Below are 15234 nucleotides of genomic sequence, written 5' to 3'. Positions count from 1 at the left end.
TGAGTGCTTTTAATACATTACAGAAATAAACTTAATGGGACACCCCCACATCATTTTTTTCTCTTTTCTTGCACTAGAAACATGAAATAACAATCCGCAGGTCTGGTTGTAAGCAGTTTCAAGGAGGAACTATTTTCTGTCTACCACATTACACTTGCAAACCATATCACCACCAGAGACAAACACAGCACAGCTGAGAAGGACGCCACTAATGCTCATGAGTATGTGCATCTCGTCCATGATTAGATTCACACTTCCTTCCTTTGCCTTTTGATGACACAGTTGGCATAGTTTGGTAAGAAAATAGTTCCTACATGAAACTGCTGACAATAAGGTTTATGGATTATCTTGAGTAACCAGGCCATGATTCCTGGAGAAAGACATTGCTGTTATTTTTTTCACATCTTTTATTTTGTTAGTTTTGTTTGTTTGTTTATGGCTTTGAGCACCACAATCCGAGTGCCATCTAGTACTTTTACATTTGAGAGAAGGCAGACATCTCTACAGCTGATACCACCACCAACTCACACCGAAACAATCTGGACTAATAAGTGGCCCTGCTAAAGGAAAAATATGATTTTTTTGATTTTGGGGTGAACTGTCCCTTTAAACTGACTCAACCTGGGTTGCCTGTGGGAAAGGAACAAAATCTGTTTAAGCTGCTGCCATAAAAATAATGAGACAAAATAATGAGATTTACATTGAATTAACTTGGGCATGAAAATGACAGCTGTAAGTAGACTGTTTACTGTTATGAGCACAATTAATGAGCAATTAATGAACAGAATTGCTTTCTAAATTAAAAACCATATTGAACAGTGTTCCCTATGCAGTGTTTTGTATATATCATACTGTATGAGCATTCATCTCTGCATTGTCCTAAAACACAATGACTACACTAAGTTTCAGCCTGTGATCTGGGTCAGAAACTTTCTCCTGAGTAGTTTTCTCCTCATCTCCCAAATGTGGCAGCAGCTTCATCACTTTGTTCTCTGTGCCAGGCCTGCTCCATATCATTTTTACTCAGTGGTTATAATGGATCTCTTTGATCCCTTTGTCAAATCTGCCCTCACAGCGGTCCCGTTGTCACATCCCAATTTTAATTTGATGACGTCATCGTTGCAGTTTGATAATGACTAATCACCCACTTAATCACTCGGTGGGCTGTTATTCCATTGTTAATTGATCATAACTGCATGAGACAGCAGTGGGTTCTTCTGTGATATTCTTTTTTTTTTTTGAGGAGGGAAAAGGGAGAACAGATCGGGTGTCCTCCTGGATGCAATTTATATAGTGTAGTCACTGAAAATCTCAATAACCCTTTTTCTCATAACACAAGTAATTCCACTGAAATGGAAATCAGCTTCCCGGCGCTGCAACATCTTCTGTGAAATAGCAAACCGTGTGACCACACACAGATGTTCATTGGAAAGCGATCAATTTAAGTGTCATGTGTGTATCTGGGAAACACTTGAAGAGGATCGAAGTGTAATGACATTCAAAGGCAGTGACGAACACAGTTCCCTCCATTTCAGCACTTCATCATTTCATAACCCGGGAGAAATCCGACCTCTGCAGCAAACTCACCTCCTGAGTCAGTTCATGGGTACTGAGGGGCTTGAGTATAAGAAAGCTTAATGATTTTTTTTATTTTTTTTTTCAAAAAAGCAGAAGCAGAGTGTCGTGATCTGCAATTCACTCCCCCCCAAACTGCAGCAGTAAAAGTTCACCCAAGATTGGGAGAAAAATATCGGAGGAGTGTCACAAGTGTTATCACAGATTTGGTCTCTAAAGTAATAGGCCTATCATGCCAGTGCTCGAAAAAGAAAGATTTATGGTTGTTGAAATATTTTTGCATTATCTGTTGTTTCCAAACGCCATCTATCTCAGTTGTTTTGTCCCCTGGAGAATTTTGGCTGTGTGCCTGTCCGTGGCCCCCTTTCTCCCTCTGCACCACTGGAAAGTGTTATTGCACTTTCTCCTTGGATGATGATGTTAATGCACCATAATAATATCATTTATCCTCGCTTGGCCGGTTAATTTCTTAGTGCCCTCCCCAAGAATCGAAGCTAATGCGCTATAGTCTGTTGTGTATTATTTACCTGATTGTGCAGGTCTTGCTCCTTGTTTCCCCTCTAATCAGTTTAACCTCAGCGACACACAGGTTGCCAGTGTCTGAAATATGCATGTTAATTATGCAGTGACAGTGCCAGATTTATCAAACAGAACTGTTAGTATTAAAAAAAAAAAAAGAAAGAAACAATGGGTTCTTTGTTTTGGACAAAAGTAGAAAACAGCAGTATTTTTATATCCAGCTGGCAAATATTGATTTTGCCTGCTGAAATGACAACCTTCACCAGCAGATTCACCAGCTGCAGTAACAAGTTAGATAACGTTAGCTGCATAATTTGGTTAAAAGCAAAGTCTCGCACTTTAAAAAATAAAAAAGAGAGAACCCTTTCAAATGGATGTTAATTATGCACTTGGTGATGCAGTTCAATCAAAACAAGCCATTATCGCAGGGTTATCATGTTCGGAAGCGGAGGAGTTAAAATAAATCCTTTCTGAAACGGAGCTAACCAATGCTGTGCACACTTACAGCAGACACCTGCACTAACAAGTGACGCATTCAAAATCCCCCCTGCTCTTGTTGCTGAAAAATGGAGCCAAAGTGCCAAAAACTGTGGTTCATTGATTGACCACCCTAGGCTGACTCCAAAACCAAGTAACTTCGCTAAGACCGCCATGTTACATGCCCAACTTTACAGAACAGCCGAAATGCTGAACTGAAGGCTTAAAAATGGCAGTCCATAAAACCAAGGAGTGACATCATAACTGTATGCAATATTTATATAGTATATGGTTAAAACACATGAAAAGTGAGGAGACACATTAGAATTGATGGATTTTGGTTGCTCTTATTATCTCAGGCTCACAAAGGAACAATATGCTTTGATCATTTCTACATTTTCTGCACTTTGTACTGTAAACTTTTACTGAAGTTTTCTGATTAGCTTTGGTAGAATTAAACATTTCTTAATCCCTTCCTTTGATGGTGTTTTGACAATCAAAATGGTCATGTTTCATTTTTTTAATTACTGATTCCCCGTCAGATGCAGGAGTTATCATTGCATAGTCTCACTGTATTTGACACTGTTGTTTTCCTTAATCCCCTGCTATTTTATCTGTATATTTAATCTTCATCTATTGTTTCTGATTTGTTGATAAGGGGAAATAAGTTATATTGAGTTCACATGGAATAAGATACACAGTAGAGGGCAAATGAACAACACCTTCTGCACAGCACTGGAAACACAAATATATTCACTATAATTTTGTATTTGTTATTTTGTTACATTTTTCTGGTAATGTCCAGTTATTGTCCAGACCGCCCGTGTGTTTTCCTTGTGTGAAGGAGCTACATAACATCAAGTTGTAAATGCTGTCAGATGAGGACAAAAAGTTCAAATACTTTAACTCTGAATAGCGATGCTGTCCATTGTTGTCGACACTCTGTGCTGGCCTCACCTCATTTTTATCAACCTGCTCCCAAAATGGTATAGGATTCGCCATCTACCACCTCCTGAGTCCATGGGAACACAGCAATACTGTTCAAACTGTTCCTATATGGCAAGTATGTCAATGTTTTTTTATTGTATGAGAACCCAACACATCCTTGCCTCTTGGTCCAGACCTGATCAGTCATCAGCTTCCAACTTTTCATTTCCACTATGTGGGTTATGTTACCCCAAACAAATCACATAGCAGCTCTGTTGGAATAGAAGCGAGGTAACACTTTTTTTTTTTTTTTTTTTACTTTTTTGCTCCAGTTATCTAGTGCCAAGTTTGAAAAGCATCGCTCTCACCTGCCCAAACAAACCAAACTGAAGGAGTAAACACTTCAGAGTTTGAACAAACTGCTTGGCACAAGCTGGCAAACACAAACCGGGCTGCACAACTCGCTCCTCTCTCCTCCACTGACTGCAGAGGCTTAACTCACCTAACCTTGTGCATCGCATATCCACCCTCTGTCAGTCTTAATACCCACATGGAAGGTGGAGCTCATCCTCTGAAACATAAATGAATCATTGCTTCCCCACATCTCTTACTAACACCAGGATCTGAGTCTCCATTAGCCTCTGTGGAGACCAATGCATTATGATCCAAGAGCAGCTGGCCACAAGTTCATGACTGAAAAAATATTACTACCTGGCTGTCATGACTCTCCCTGCTCCTTTTGGCTCTTCTCACTGGTGGTCCATCATGGACCATCATGGAATTTGGATGAAGTTGTAAAAAGTTGCCCCCTTCAGCCTGGACAATCCCACAATGTTAACCTTTACTCTTTAAAACCTGGTTGGCATCAGTTTCCTTGTGCTGCATTCAAACACCTCTCAGACGCTATTTAACCCTTTGAAACCTCAGCAAATTGGTGTGATAACCAACTTGGCAAGAAATGACTCACAAATTACAAGAAATGAAATGACCTGAAAATGTGTTTAAGAAAAGGAGGGGGGGGGGTACCAGAAAATTGTCAAAAAGTAGGGAAAAATGTCCAGAAAATATAATAATAATCATTATGACTATGTATATACTCATTTTCTTGTGTTTTGTTGTTTTTACTTTTCTTTTTTGTGCCTATTTTCAGGTAATGTTCTTGTAACTTTTTACTAATTTCTTGCTGTTTTTTGGGCCATGTGTTTTTAAGTTGCTCATGGCTTTCTTCCCATGTTTTTACACAAAATGAATCGGTTTACTAAGGTTTCAAAGAGTTAAAGGGGAATTAAAGATCTAATGCTTCACGGAGAAAATCTGTCTACTTCAATTCAGTTTCTCTTATGAACCCTGTAATTCATGAGAGCACTGAAATGTTGAGAGGTGTTGCCTATCCCCCGAGCATCTTCTTCAGTAGCTTGCCTCTGCTTTCTGTGCAGTTAATCACCACTCCCCCATGTTTATAACATGACAAAATCGAACGTTAGCTGTTAGCTATCATGATAGACAGATATGTTTGTTGTTTTGTCAGCTGATACATGACTGCCGCAGACGCCGAGCCGTTTTCAATCATCTCCGGGTTACAAGTCTCAGCAGGACTCTCCACTCGATTTCATTTATCATCGGCCTTGAATCATAACAGGCCTGTCACTTTCTCCGGCAGCGATAACCTACTTTAGATGCTCCCACACGCCACAGAATCAAATCCGTCCATCTGATGATTTGTTCTGGTCTTTCATCTCTGCCGGCCTGCGACCGTGGCCCTGCACGCACACACTGCACGCCCTCTGCCAAACAGAGGGGTCAAATCATTTCAATCTAGGGTGTAATGTAACAGAGTGGCTCTGTGCAGCAGGACAGGATGAATGGAGATATCCCCTGGAGCACTGCTGCCCTCTGCCTGCGAGGAACGATATTGTGATGATGACTTGAAAAACTCAAAAAAAAAAAAAAAAGGTGCACGATATCTGCCAACCTCTCTGATAATGTATTCTAGTCTATTATGCCAGATGAAGGGAGCTGGCAGAGAAACAGGCATATTTGAGGATGAACTTGAAATCAAAAGTGAGTGAAGTCGCTGGCTGCAGATCTGTGCGTGCCAAACGCGTTAAAAGTTAAAATGGGCAGCAGAAATGTCGAGCTCCATAAATGCTGATAGAAAAAGAAGACGCACTTTGGGGGCCAAAGATCCAGTTTCTTGCGCCTAGTATTTCAGTTTTATACTGCTGGGTGTTTAAACATCAAGCTTGTATTTGCAAAAAAACACAAAATAAAAGTCCAATGTGAAAACAAAGGAGAGTTCTATCTGTTTTGACCTGTTTAGGTCAGTTTATTCCCCTGCTACTGCATTACAATCATGCTCTGTAATCTATAGTAAAAAAAGCTGTTTGCTTTCAGCTCCCTGTAGTGCTGTGTATTATCTGGGTCTCTCAGCATGCTCTCTGGGCAGGCAGGCCTATTTAATAGTGCAGTCACCTCTCATGAAGACACACTGGAGAATATATCTGCTGCTGGCCTTATCGTGGGAGGGGGGTTTGCTTTGAGATGAAGTGGGGACATGACTGGTGCCCTCCCTTAGCTCTTTCGCTGTCACACACACACACACTGCTACCATTCCCAAGGTGTCCCTATGGGAAGGGCCTCAGCACTTTATCAAGTCCCCCGCTCCCCAGTGAGCCAAATTATGCTGTGCCATGATGTGCATTTTTTTCCTTCTTTTTATGTTAATACTTTTTATCAGCCAAGTGTGTGTCAGCACAAACTTCTTGCTCCCCCACCCTGCTCCCATTGCGATTACCACATAACCCAGACTTAAGCAGGATTAAGTTAGAGTGCCTTAAATGAACTTCACCTCATTCATGATACGAAAGGGCTCAATCAGCCCAGAACAAGCAGAATTCATTATGCGCGGCATGTTATTAAAGGAGTTTTATTTGGTTGTGATGATGTAAGGAACAGTTCATCAGCGAGGTACACAGTCTGAGTCAGCAAATTGTATTGATTAATTTGTACTGAAAAGGGTTCAAGGTTGACATAATTGATTGGCAGAAGTTTGGTGGTCATTAAGACTCCCAGAAGTGCAGGGAAAGGACTTGAGCAGAATACTAATCTTTCATCCCAAAAAAAAAGGGATTTATGACAACGAAAGAAAGAAAAGAGAACAATGGATGTACATATTGCAAAGTAATTATCTGCACAGACATATTTCCTAAGCAATGTTTATCTCACATTCACACTCTGTATTTTTCACGCTTACAAGTTGTTACATTTCTGCAAACTTAAAATAAAAAATAAATAAATAAAAAAAACAAGAAAAAACTTCTTTGCTCAAAACATAATCCAAAGGTCGAGGATTGCTGTTTGGTAAATTCAGTGTCAGACTGTTAATGAAAGAGGTTTGTTTCAAAATGAGAGAGGCTGATCTCACCTCTTAACAACCGCACTGCCTACGCTCAGACAGTTCACTGACATGATACTGATGCCTGCTGCTGCAAAATGATTGCCAGCATGAAGTATAACCATCTTCATAGAATACCATTAATGTTATTAGCTATGTGAGGACTTTTACATTCATTATGCAGTTGCTGAGATTTTGTGATTGAGGTCTGAGATAAGGTTTATTAATACAGCAGCACAATCATTCAAAAATAATATCAAAATCACAATATGGCTAAGTGCAATATCTAAATTGCAAGAGCTGCAATTTTCTTTTGATAAAATGTGTCACAACATACCATGATAACGAAAGAGAGATGCTCAGGCCTACAAATCATATATGAGATACAAGGAGACATGCTTGTTTGGCACAGACCCCTGCAACAATCGCATTATCATGATTTCAGTGAGAAAAAAATGCAAAAATTACTATTCCCCCTAAATTCGCAATCCATGTTGCAATTGCAACATCCGTCAAAATAATTGCAATATGATTTGTATGCCTCTGTGCTGGTGATAGCCGTGGCTGGAGTTTCTGGTTGTCTCTGTCTGTATGTTCTTATGTCCATATGTTCATACCCCTCTCTCCGTCTGTACATCCATCCATCCCATTCTTGGGAACACATTATCTCAAGAGCACCTTAGGGAAGTTTTTCTTTTTTTTAAAAAAAATTTAGCACATAAGTCCACCTGAACTCTGTGATGAACTGATAATATATTTTTTTAGAGATGATTTTTTTTTTTGGCATTTTAGTCTTTATGAGATAGGACAGATCAGTAGAGTGAAAGTGGGAGAGAGAGTAGGGAGGACATGCAGCAAAGGGCCTTGAGTGGGAGTCGAACCCGAGGCTGCTGTGGCAAGAACACTGCCTTTATTCAAGGTGCACTTGCTTTATCCACTCAGCCACCGACACCCTAGGTCATGGTTGCTTTGATCCCATCTGTCACATTCTCATGAAGGCAATATCTCAGGAACACCCTGAGGGAATTTCCTTAAATTTTGTCCAAATACCCACATGAACTCAAGAATGAACTGTTTAGAATTTTGAGGGTGGATGTCAAAGATCTGTGACCTACTGTGACCTAACAAAGCATGCTTTTGGCCATATCTTCAGATTTAGTACACTAATTATGACAAAATGTCATACAGATATCTGATAGGATATAAGGATGAATCAGTTACATTTTATATCCAAAAGGTCAAAGGTCAACTTCACTGTGACATCATAATGTTCTGCAAAAACACTTTTTTGGCCATTATGTCATAACTCAGGAACAGAGAGCGAGACTTGTTTAGATACTGGATTGGTGACACTAATGTCAGGTGCCCACCTTGAAACTGTGCTGACTGTATGGATCTTCTGTGCTGCAGAGGGGAAGATGTGTGTGAAGCATCCATGTTTTCACAGACATGGATGTAAACTGTAGGTGTAACTTGACTTGTAACTTCGTTCGTGAAGGCATGTAATCATGAGGCAGTAATTCTAGTTTTTGCATATTATGCTGCAACAGCACATTTTGTCAACAAGGAAAGTGCTTTACATAAAACATCAAAAACATAATGGCAAAGTGCAAAGAAACATGTAATACATAGACATTATATCCAATTAAAAACACACTCAAAGAGTTAGAGAATAGACAATAAACATAAGCTATGCATAGACAGGACATAAATACAAGAATAAAAGTTACAGTGCAGTGTAAGAAATCAATAAATATTTGATTTAATAAAAGGCATCAGCAGAAAGGAAAGTCTTCAGCCTTGATTTAAAAGAACTGAGAGTTGGGGCAGACCTGTGTGGCGCATAAAAACAAAATAATAATAACAGAAAATAAATAAACCTTCCCCATATTTAATGGTATCTCTGGAGACAAAAAGCAGATCTGTCCCAGGCGACCTGAGACGTCTGGATGAGTCATAATGTAGCAGATGGTCAGAACTGCATAATGATCCAAAAGTTGTTTTTTTTACTTTATTTCTCATTCTCATAGGTTGCTACTTGTTTCAATCATCTACTTCACAGCTTTCAGTCGTTTTCCCAGAAGTTATCACATTAAAGTACGTTAAATAAAACATATTTTGTACGTGGGGATATATAACAGATATTTAAGGTGTCAACAAAACAAATGTGTCATTAAGTAATTTTGTGAAGAAACTCACAGGAATCAAGATAATTTGATAGCAGCTGTATTGTGCCTCTGGGATGTCATACTGTAATCAGAAAACAGCTGAATCCTATCAGCCATGTTGTGAAAAGTGCCATGTTGGTGAGAGGCTGATAATCTATCCTATTTGTAAGCTAGAAGTATCATTTTTCTTGTTTGGTAAAAAAAAAAAAAAAATCTGTATATTACGTTAGATAATTATTACGCTCTAATGAAGTTTCCCATCTTCTTTACCCACACAGACACTACAGTCTCTATTATTTTACCCAAAATGTCACTGACTCCCTAAAGTGCTCTGATTTTTATCAGTTTGCATTTTACTTCAAATGGTTTCACTCTTGTCTGTCTCTCCTCTCCAGGCTGTCCAATACCCAGGGCATCAATATCCAGATTCTTGGCACTACCACTATTCTCATGATTAGCAACGTCACCGAAGAGGATTATGGGAACTATACCTGTGTGGCCTCAAACCGACTGGGTGTCCAGAATGCCAGTCTTTTCCTCTATAGTGAGTACAAACTACTGCCATTTGATTCACAGTTTGAATTAGAAACTGAGCATTCTTGTTTTTACTGGGAAAAAAATCACAGCTCTTCCTTTTACACCTCAAGGGGCTTTATACCTCACAGCAGATAGTATTACAGAGATACAGAGATACAGAGTATGAAATATCACAGCAAGGTTGCAGTGTGACTTCTGAACCAAACCATGATTGAAATCATTGAGAGTTTCAAGGTTAGATTGAATGACTTTGATGTGTTAATTCTATTAGCCCACTTCCCTTGTGAATCATTGAAAATCAGTGGGGAGGAAACTCACTGTAGCTTTGTGTGCTGTTCTTTAAGCTTCGCTGCAAGAGCTGAAGAATTGGAATATGAGAACTGAAATTCGCTGTGTAGTATTTTTTTTGCCATGTGGTAAACAGTGTACTAAACTCTGCAGGGGTGTAATTTAACTGAACCCTCATGGAAATCCCAGAATATTGCTAGAGAGGGAAGGTGACATCTGGCATACGGGTGATGTACTATATAGCAGTGATTTCCAACTTGTCCGTCCATGGGGTCCTGACTTCTCCTTAGTCATTAGTTCGAGGCCCACTCATTAGATAAATTACACCATATTTGATTTTATTTACAAAATGTAAACAATATATTGGCTTGTATGATAAAAAAGTATTTGTTTTTTTTTTTTTTGGGGGGGGGGGTTACAAACTTGCCATGTTCACAGTCCACTCAGATTTGATTCCCCACCCACTTTTGGACCAGGACCCACCAGTTGGGAACCACTGCTCTATAGCACCCCCCAAAAAATTATTTGTCAGCTGAGTTACTCTTCTGTCAAACTTCAGGATTCATTATGTATTCTCTTCTTATATACTAAAAAAATATAATATTGTTCCATGAATGTTCAAGAAAAACAAACTGATGGATATCCAAATGTTTTCCATCCTATTTTGACATTTAAAAAAAATCTAACTAGTGGCAATAGATTTTTTTTTTTTTTACTTTTACTGCACTGCATGATTTTTTTACTGCAGGTGCTGTGTGTGCCAGTGGGCTCTCTAGCTACATTATCACTTCCTTTTCTTCTCTTTCTCTGTGCAGGACCTGGGACAGGTCGAGATATCAACGGCTCAGTCTGTGTATCTCAATCACTGTGGCTCCTAATGGCCTGTTTCGCCTGCCTTTTCTTCAAGTGTTAATACCACTGCCCTCCTCTTCCTCTTCTTCCCCCTTCCTGGCCTTCTTTCCCTCCCCCTCATCCTCCTTCTCTCCAACTCACCGACATCCTTATTGCTACCTTAACTTTACCGCCCCCTCCCCCAGACTGTTTGCATCATGATACGAAAACCTTATGTGCTTTCGAGCACTGCTTACAGATATTACGATGGGTTATGAGTAAAATGTTATAAGAACCATGAAAAAAAGTGAAATGAAGGACAGAACAAGCAAACAGTGCTCTTTTGAAGAATTGTTCTTTTTAATTCGTATGCACTTCTTTGTTTTCTGCTATATCTTGTCTTTGGGGTCTGGATCGGGGTGTGTTGTATTTTTTGTCTTCATGGGAAAGCAGAGGCACCCACTTACAGGGATGCCTACAATCATTTGTCTCTAGAAGTACTGAAGACATAAGGTGTATCTCTTCTTTCTCCCATATATGCATTATGTTAACTGAAATTGTAGATTTAACCGAGTGTTTAACCAGTGCATTAAAGAGCAACATGCAAAGTCTTTGCCAAATATCCATATAGATTTGACACTAACAAATACAGAAAACAAAGGGAAAATATTGCAGCTGATTGTGTCATGAGATTAAAGGTTGATATTAAAGTCTACCATAATCTGATGCTACTAAACTGAAACACAGAGCATTAGACAGATCCAATCAATGACATTGTCTCTAGATGAGCCCAGAAACCAAGGAAGCAGTGAATAGAATTGACATGGCCCCACTGAGCTGAACCATGTGGAGTACAAACTTGAGGAAATTAATTTATCTGGTTCATCTGGATAACCTTCATTCCGTGGCTTTGCAACCACTCGCCTTTATTCCAAAACAATTCCTCTTTTCTTTTGCAGCAGGAAAAAAAACACACAGTAGGTTGTAATGATGCGTACTGTACATAGTAAAAAATTTTGTATTTCTCTATGATAAGGCAACTTGCTTTTGCCACTGTAACAACAGAAAACAGAGAAAACTGTTGCAGTGTATGTTGCTTGTTTGATGACCAACCAACCATACTGTGCAGTTTGCCTCTGCTCCACAGCGGGCTCATTAAGCTGCATATACTGTACCACCTACAGCTTTTAGGTTATGAGTTTTAGGATCATTCTTCTATACTGCTGGAATTTGGATAAAAAATGTATGACACCAATGAATGACTTACTTTTTAGTTTTTCTCTTTCAAAGAAGTATGCGTGTTTTAATATGAAATGATACAGAAAAATTCATATTATATTGAGGTTATTTTTTTTCTGTCTTTTACCTCATTAATTTTAGTTCGTATGTGTATATATACTTGAATCCAATGTCCTTATACTATATGAAAAGGCAAACTTTATGTGTCCATGTTTCTGAATAGGGTAGCTATTTGTTGAGGATGATAACTTGTAGATCTCTTAAACTGGCAACCCTACTCTATCATGTGAACCGAAGCCCATTAGAAAATTTTGTTGTTTTAAAAAAAAAAAAAAAAACAATAATAGTTTTGTGCAGTTATTATTGTACCTATCCTTGAGATGATACAAGTGCTGGCTTAGAGGGAGTGTAATATTATTTTAAGCTTGTAATGCTCTGCCATACCAGGAATTCAATTTGAGAGCAGCTTATTCCCCTCTATGGCCAACAAGGCCACTGTGCTGATCTTTAACAACCATTATATTACATGTCCAACAGCAGATTTTCTCATAAAACCCTGCCAATCAATTAATTTGTTTCTTCATGGAGGTTAAATGTCAGTATTTTGTAAAAGAAGAAGACCTTTCAAACAGTGTGATTCTTTCAGGAAACATCTCAGAGGTCATTCCTGTCATGATAAGAATTGTTGAAACTGGTGCACTTTTAGCTGCTTTTTTTCCTCCCCATTTCTTTTGACCTGCTGTGAGGTGATTAACAGACTCAAGTGCCCAGCTCGGCTCCTTGACTGGATGTGTAATCATGTCTCCGCTCCTCTAACAACCAAGCCGAGATAGTACTGTAAGACACGTGTAATTAATGTCATTCTTGTCAAACATAAAATAAATTGTCCCAAGTGTTTTCATTGTAAATGCTTCTGAGGCCATGGTTGTGTGACGTTTTGTAGTGTTGGTGACGCCATCTGATCTAGTCTAATTTTCATGTGGGGCAAAATGGTAGAAACAGAGACTGAAACCTGCCAAAATTTCAATCTAAGGTGAAGCATTTAAACAGTTCAAAGAACAATGCTGTCATTTCTATCAGTCACTACACAACAATATCTTGCAATCAGACATCTCAGTCTAGGAAGAGATAAGAAAGCTGCTTTATTCTGTCATCATCTTGCTTTTTTGATTTTCTACAACTGAGCGACTGCTGTATTCACTTTAACGTGAATTAACTTGACTCATGATGTTTTTCTACTACACTGGTATTTCTGCTGACTCTCTAACCACTTTTTAGCCTCTGGCTACTTGAGGAATGCCTGTTTGTCAGCAGCTGTTATCTCCCTACTGTAGTAAGAAGCGAATGATCTGGACGCTGTGGTGAAAATAGTTCTTTATGATCAGTTTGCATGAGAGTGATCTGTGCTACATGTCTATTTCAGTAAGTCTGTCTGTCTCACTTTGTGTCATAGAAAAAAGAAACCTCAGGGCAGAGCAAGGCTGGCCTTGGGCAGACTCTCAGACAAAATGTTCTTTTGCTTTTTTTGCTGGAGCTGACCCTGACAAACTACTAGCAGGGTCGAATATCTCCAAATTCTGTTTGGCATTTATTTTAACCTGCTTGGAATGCATTGCACATAGAGTTCACTGCATAAAGTCAAATGGTGTGATAAGGATGCTACAGTAAATGTACTGTCATTAACTAAACTTTTGATTATTCAGGGGATTTTCATGTGTATATTCGATGCAGGTTAAAACCAGCCAATAAGCACTGACTGATACTAAGACCACAGAAGTAAAAGCCATGGAGCTCTGTCTTATCAATACAGCAGAAAAGAATAGTCTTTCCATTGCTAATAGAGACCAAAAGCCAGCCTATGGACACAGCACCAACCCCCCTGTAGACAGACCTGGATATCTACTGAAGACTGTAGATACAGCTAGTTTACTATTGAGCATTGCCTCAAAACATGACCATTGCTTCACTGTACAAAACTGGCTTATGTATGTGCGCGTGTGTACTCTGATTCTGATTCTGTTCATTATTATTAACCTACCTGAGAAGTTAATATGGGGCATGTGATACATGACAAGTTCGCCAAGTGGCAAACCTTCTACTTTCCATTGAGCATTGGTTACAGTAGTAACCTTCAAAGTTTTTTTTCTTTTCCTCCTGTATATACAGTGTGATGTTTCTACACTAGAATGTTGTAAAGTCAGCAAATCCATAAGATCGTGTTTATACAACTCAACATTTAAAGATTTAAACAAATGTATCTATCACGTTTGTACTTCCCTTCCCTTTGTCATGGGAAATTAGGGTTCAGTCATGGATTATGACACAGCAATGTCCCATTTTTTTCTGTTTTACTTTACTTTATTATGGCATAAGGTAATTGCAGTCAGTTTCTAAAAAATGATATGTAATAAAGATATATGAGAAAATGTTCATAACACAAAATAAAGTTGTTCGAATTCAATGTGGAATGTGACTTGAGATGTCGGGATAAGCAACCTCTTTTTTTGGAGATAGCTTGGAACACACAGAATCCTAATGGTACAATTGTGTTTATCACCATGTAACATGCAAATAAAATAATATATGTATTGTTGTATTCTCTCTGGAAGACATTTCTTTCCCCTTAGAAAGTGTGAGAAATTCAACTGAGATTCAGCTCATCACCAAGCAAATGTTCCAGTGTCATTTTTTGTGCCAGGTAAGAGCAATGTTATTCCCACTCATGGACACACACACATTACTGCCATTGCTCTTCACTCAACATCACAGCACATCTACTGCTATGGGAGCCACTGCAGTAAAATGTTTCACCACAAGAGGTCACAACAAACCAAATTATCCCCCCAGTGTGATGTGGAGTGGAGCAGAGAGAGTAAAGAAACACGGATTGTATTATTATTAGCCCCTGACCATAGAAAATAAACAAGGAATGTAGCTGTGTCATAGGCCAGAAAAATGCCTGTAGCTTCACAATTTCCAGATGCTTGAACAACCATGCTAACTTGGAAAATGTGGGCAAGAAAAAAGCAAATGAGAAGAGCTTGTTTGATCAATGGGGGCTCTTCAGTGACTATAAGTAGACATTATAAAGATAGATATACCATAACTGTTTTCAGAGAGACTGCAATGGTAAACACTACTAATTTTTGTTGCACAAAACATTAAAAAGCAAGGGGTTAGACCAATGAAACCTCAGATATAATCACAATACACTTATGGGGTCGTTACCTCTTCAATATTCAGGAAAAGAAGCTGGCCCCCATCAAATAACATATTGAT

General features: G+C 38.9%; 1 protein-coding gene across 2 annotated transcripts in view; it reads left to right on the top strand.

Annotated features, from left to right (window-relative positions):
• lsamp (limbic system associated membrane protein) overlaps positions 1-14551 on the top strand; it is a 496316-nt gene extending 481765 nt beyond the window's left edge. For both annotated transcript variants that reach the window (XM_042486243.2, XM_042486242.2), the window contains 2 exons: positions 9456-9604; positions 10701-14551. In XM_042486243.2, the coding sequence (XP_042342177.2) occupies positions 9456-9604; positions 10701-10798 (247 nt within the window). In that variant the 3' untranslated portion in view covers positions 10799-14551. The remainder of the gene's footprint in view (positions 1-9455; positions 9605-10700) is intronic.
• Positions 14552-15234: the final 683 nt, after the last annotated feature.

This window comes from Plectropomus leopardus, chromosome 6 (genome assembly GCF_026936395.1).
Source record: "Plectropomus leopardus strain MGB_pleo_1.0 chromosome 6, ASM2693639v1, whole genome shotgun sequence".
In the NCBI taxonomy this organism is placed as follows: Eukaryota; Metazoa; Chordata; class Actinopteri; order Perciformes; family Serranidae; genus Plectropomus; species Plectropomus leopardus.
This window is presented reverse-complemented; position numbering and strand designations above follow the sequence as displayed.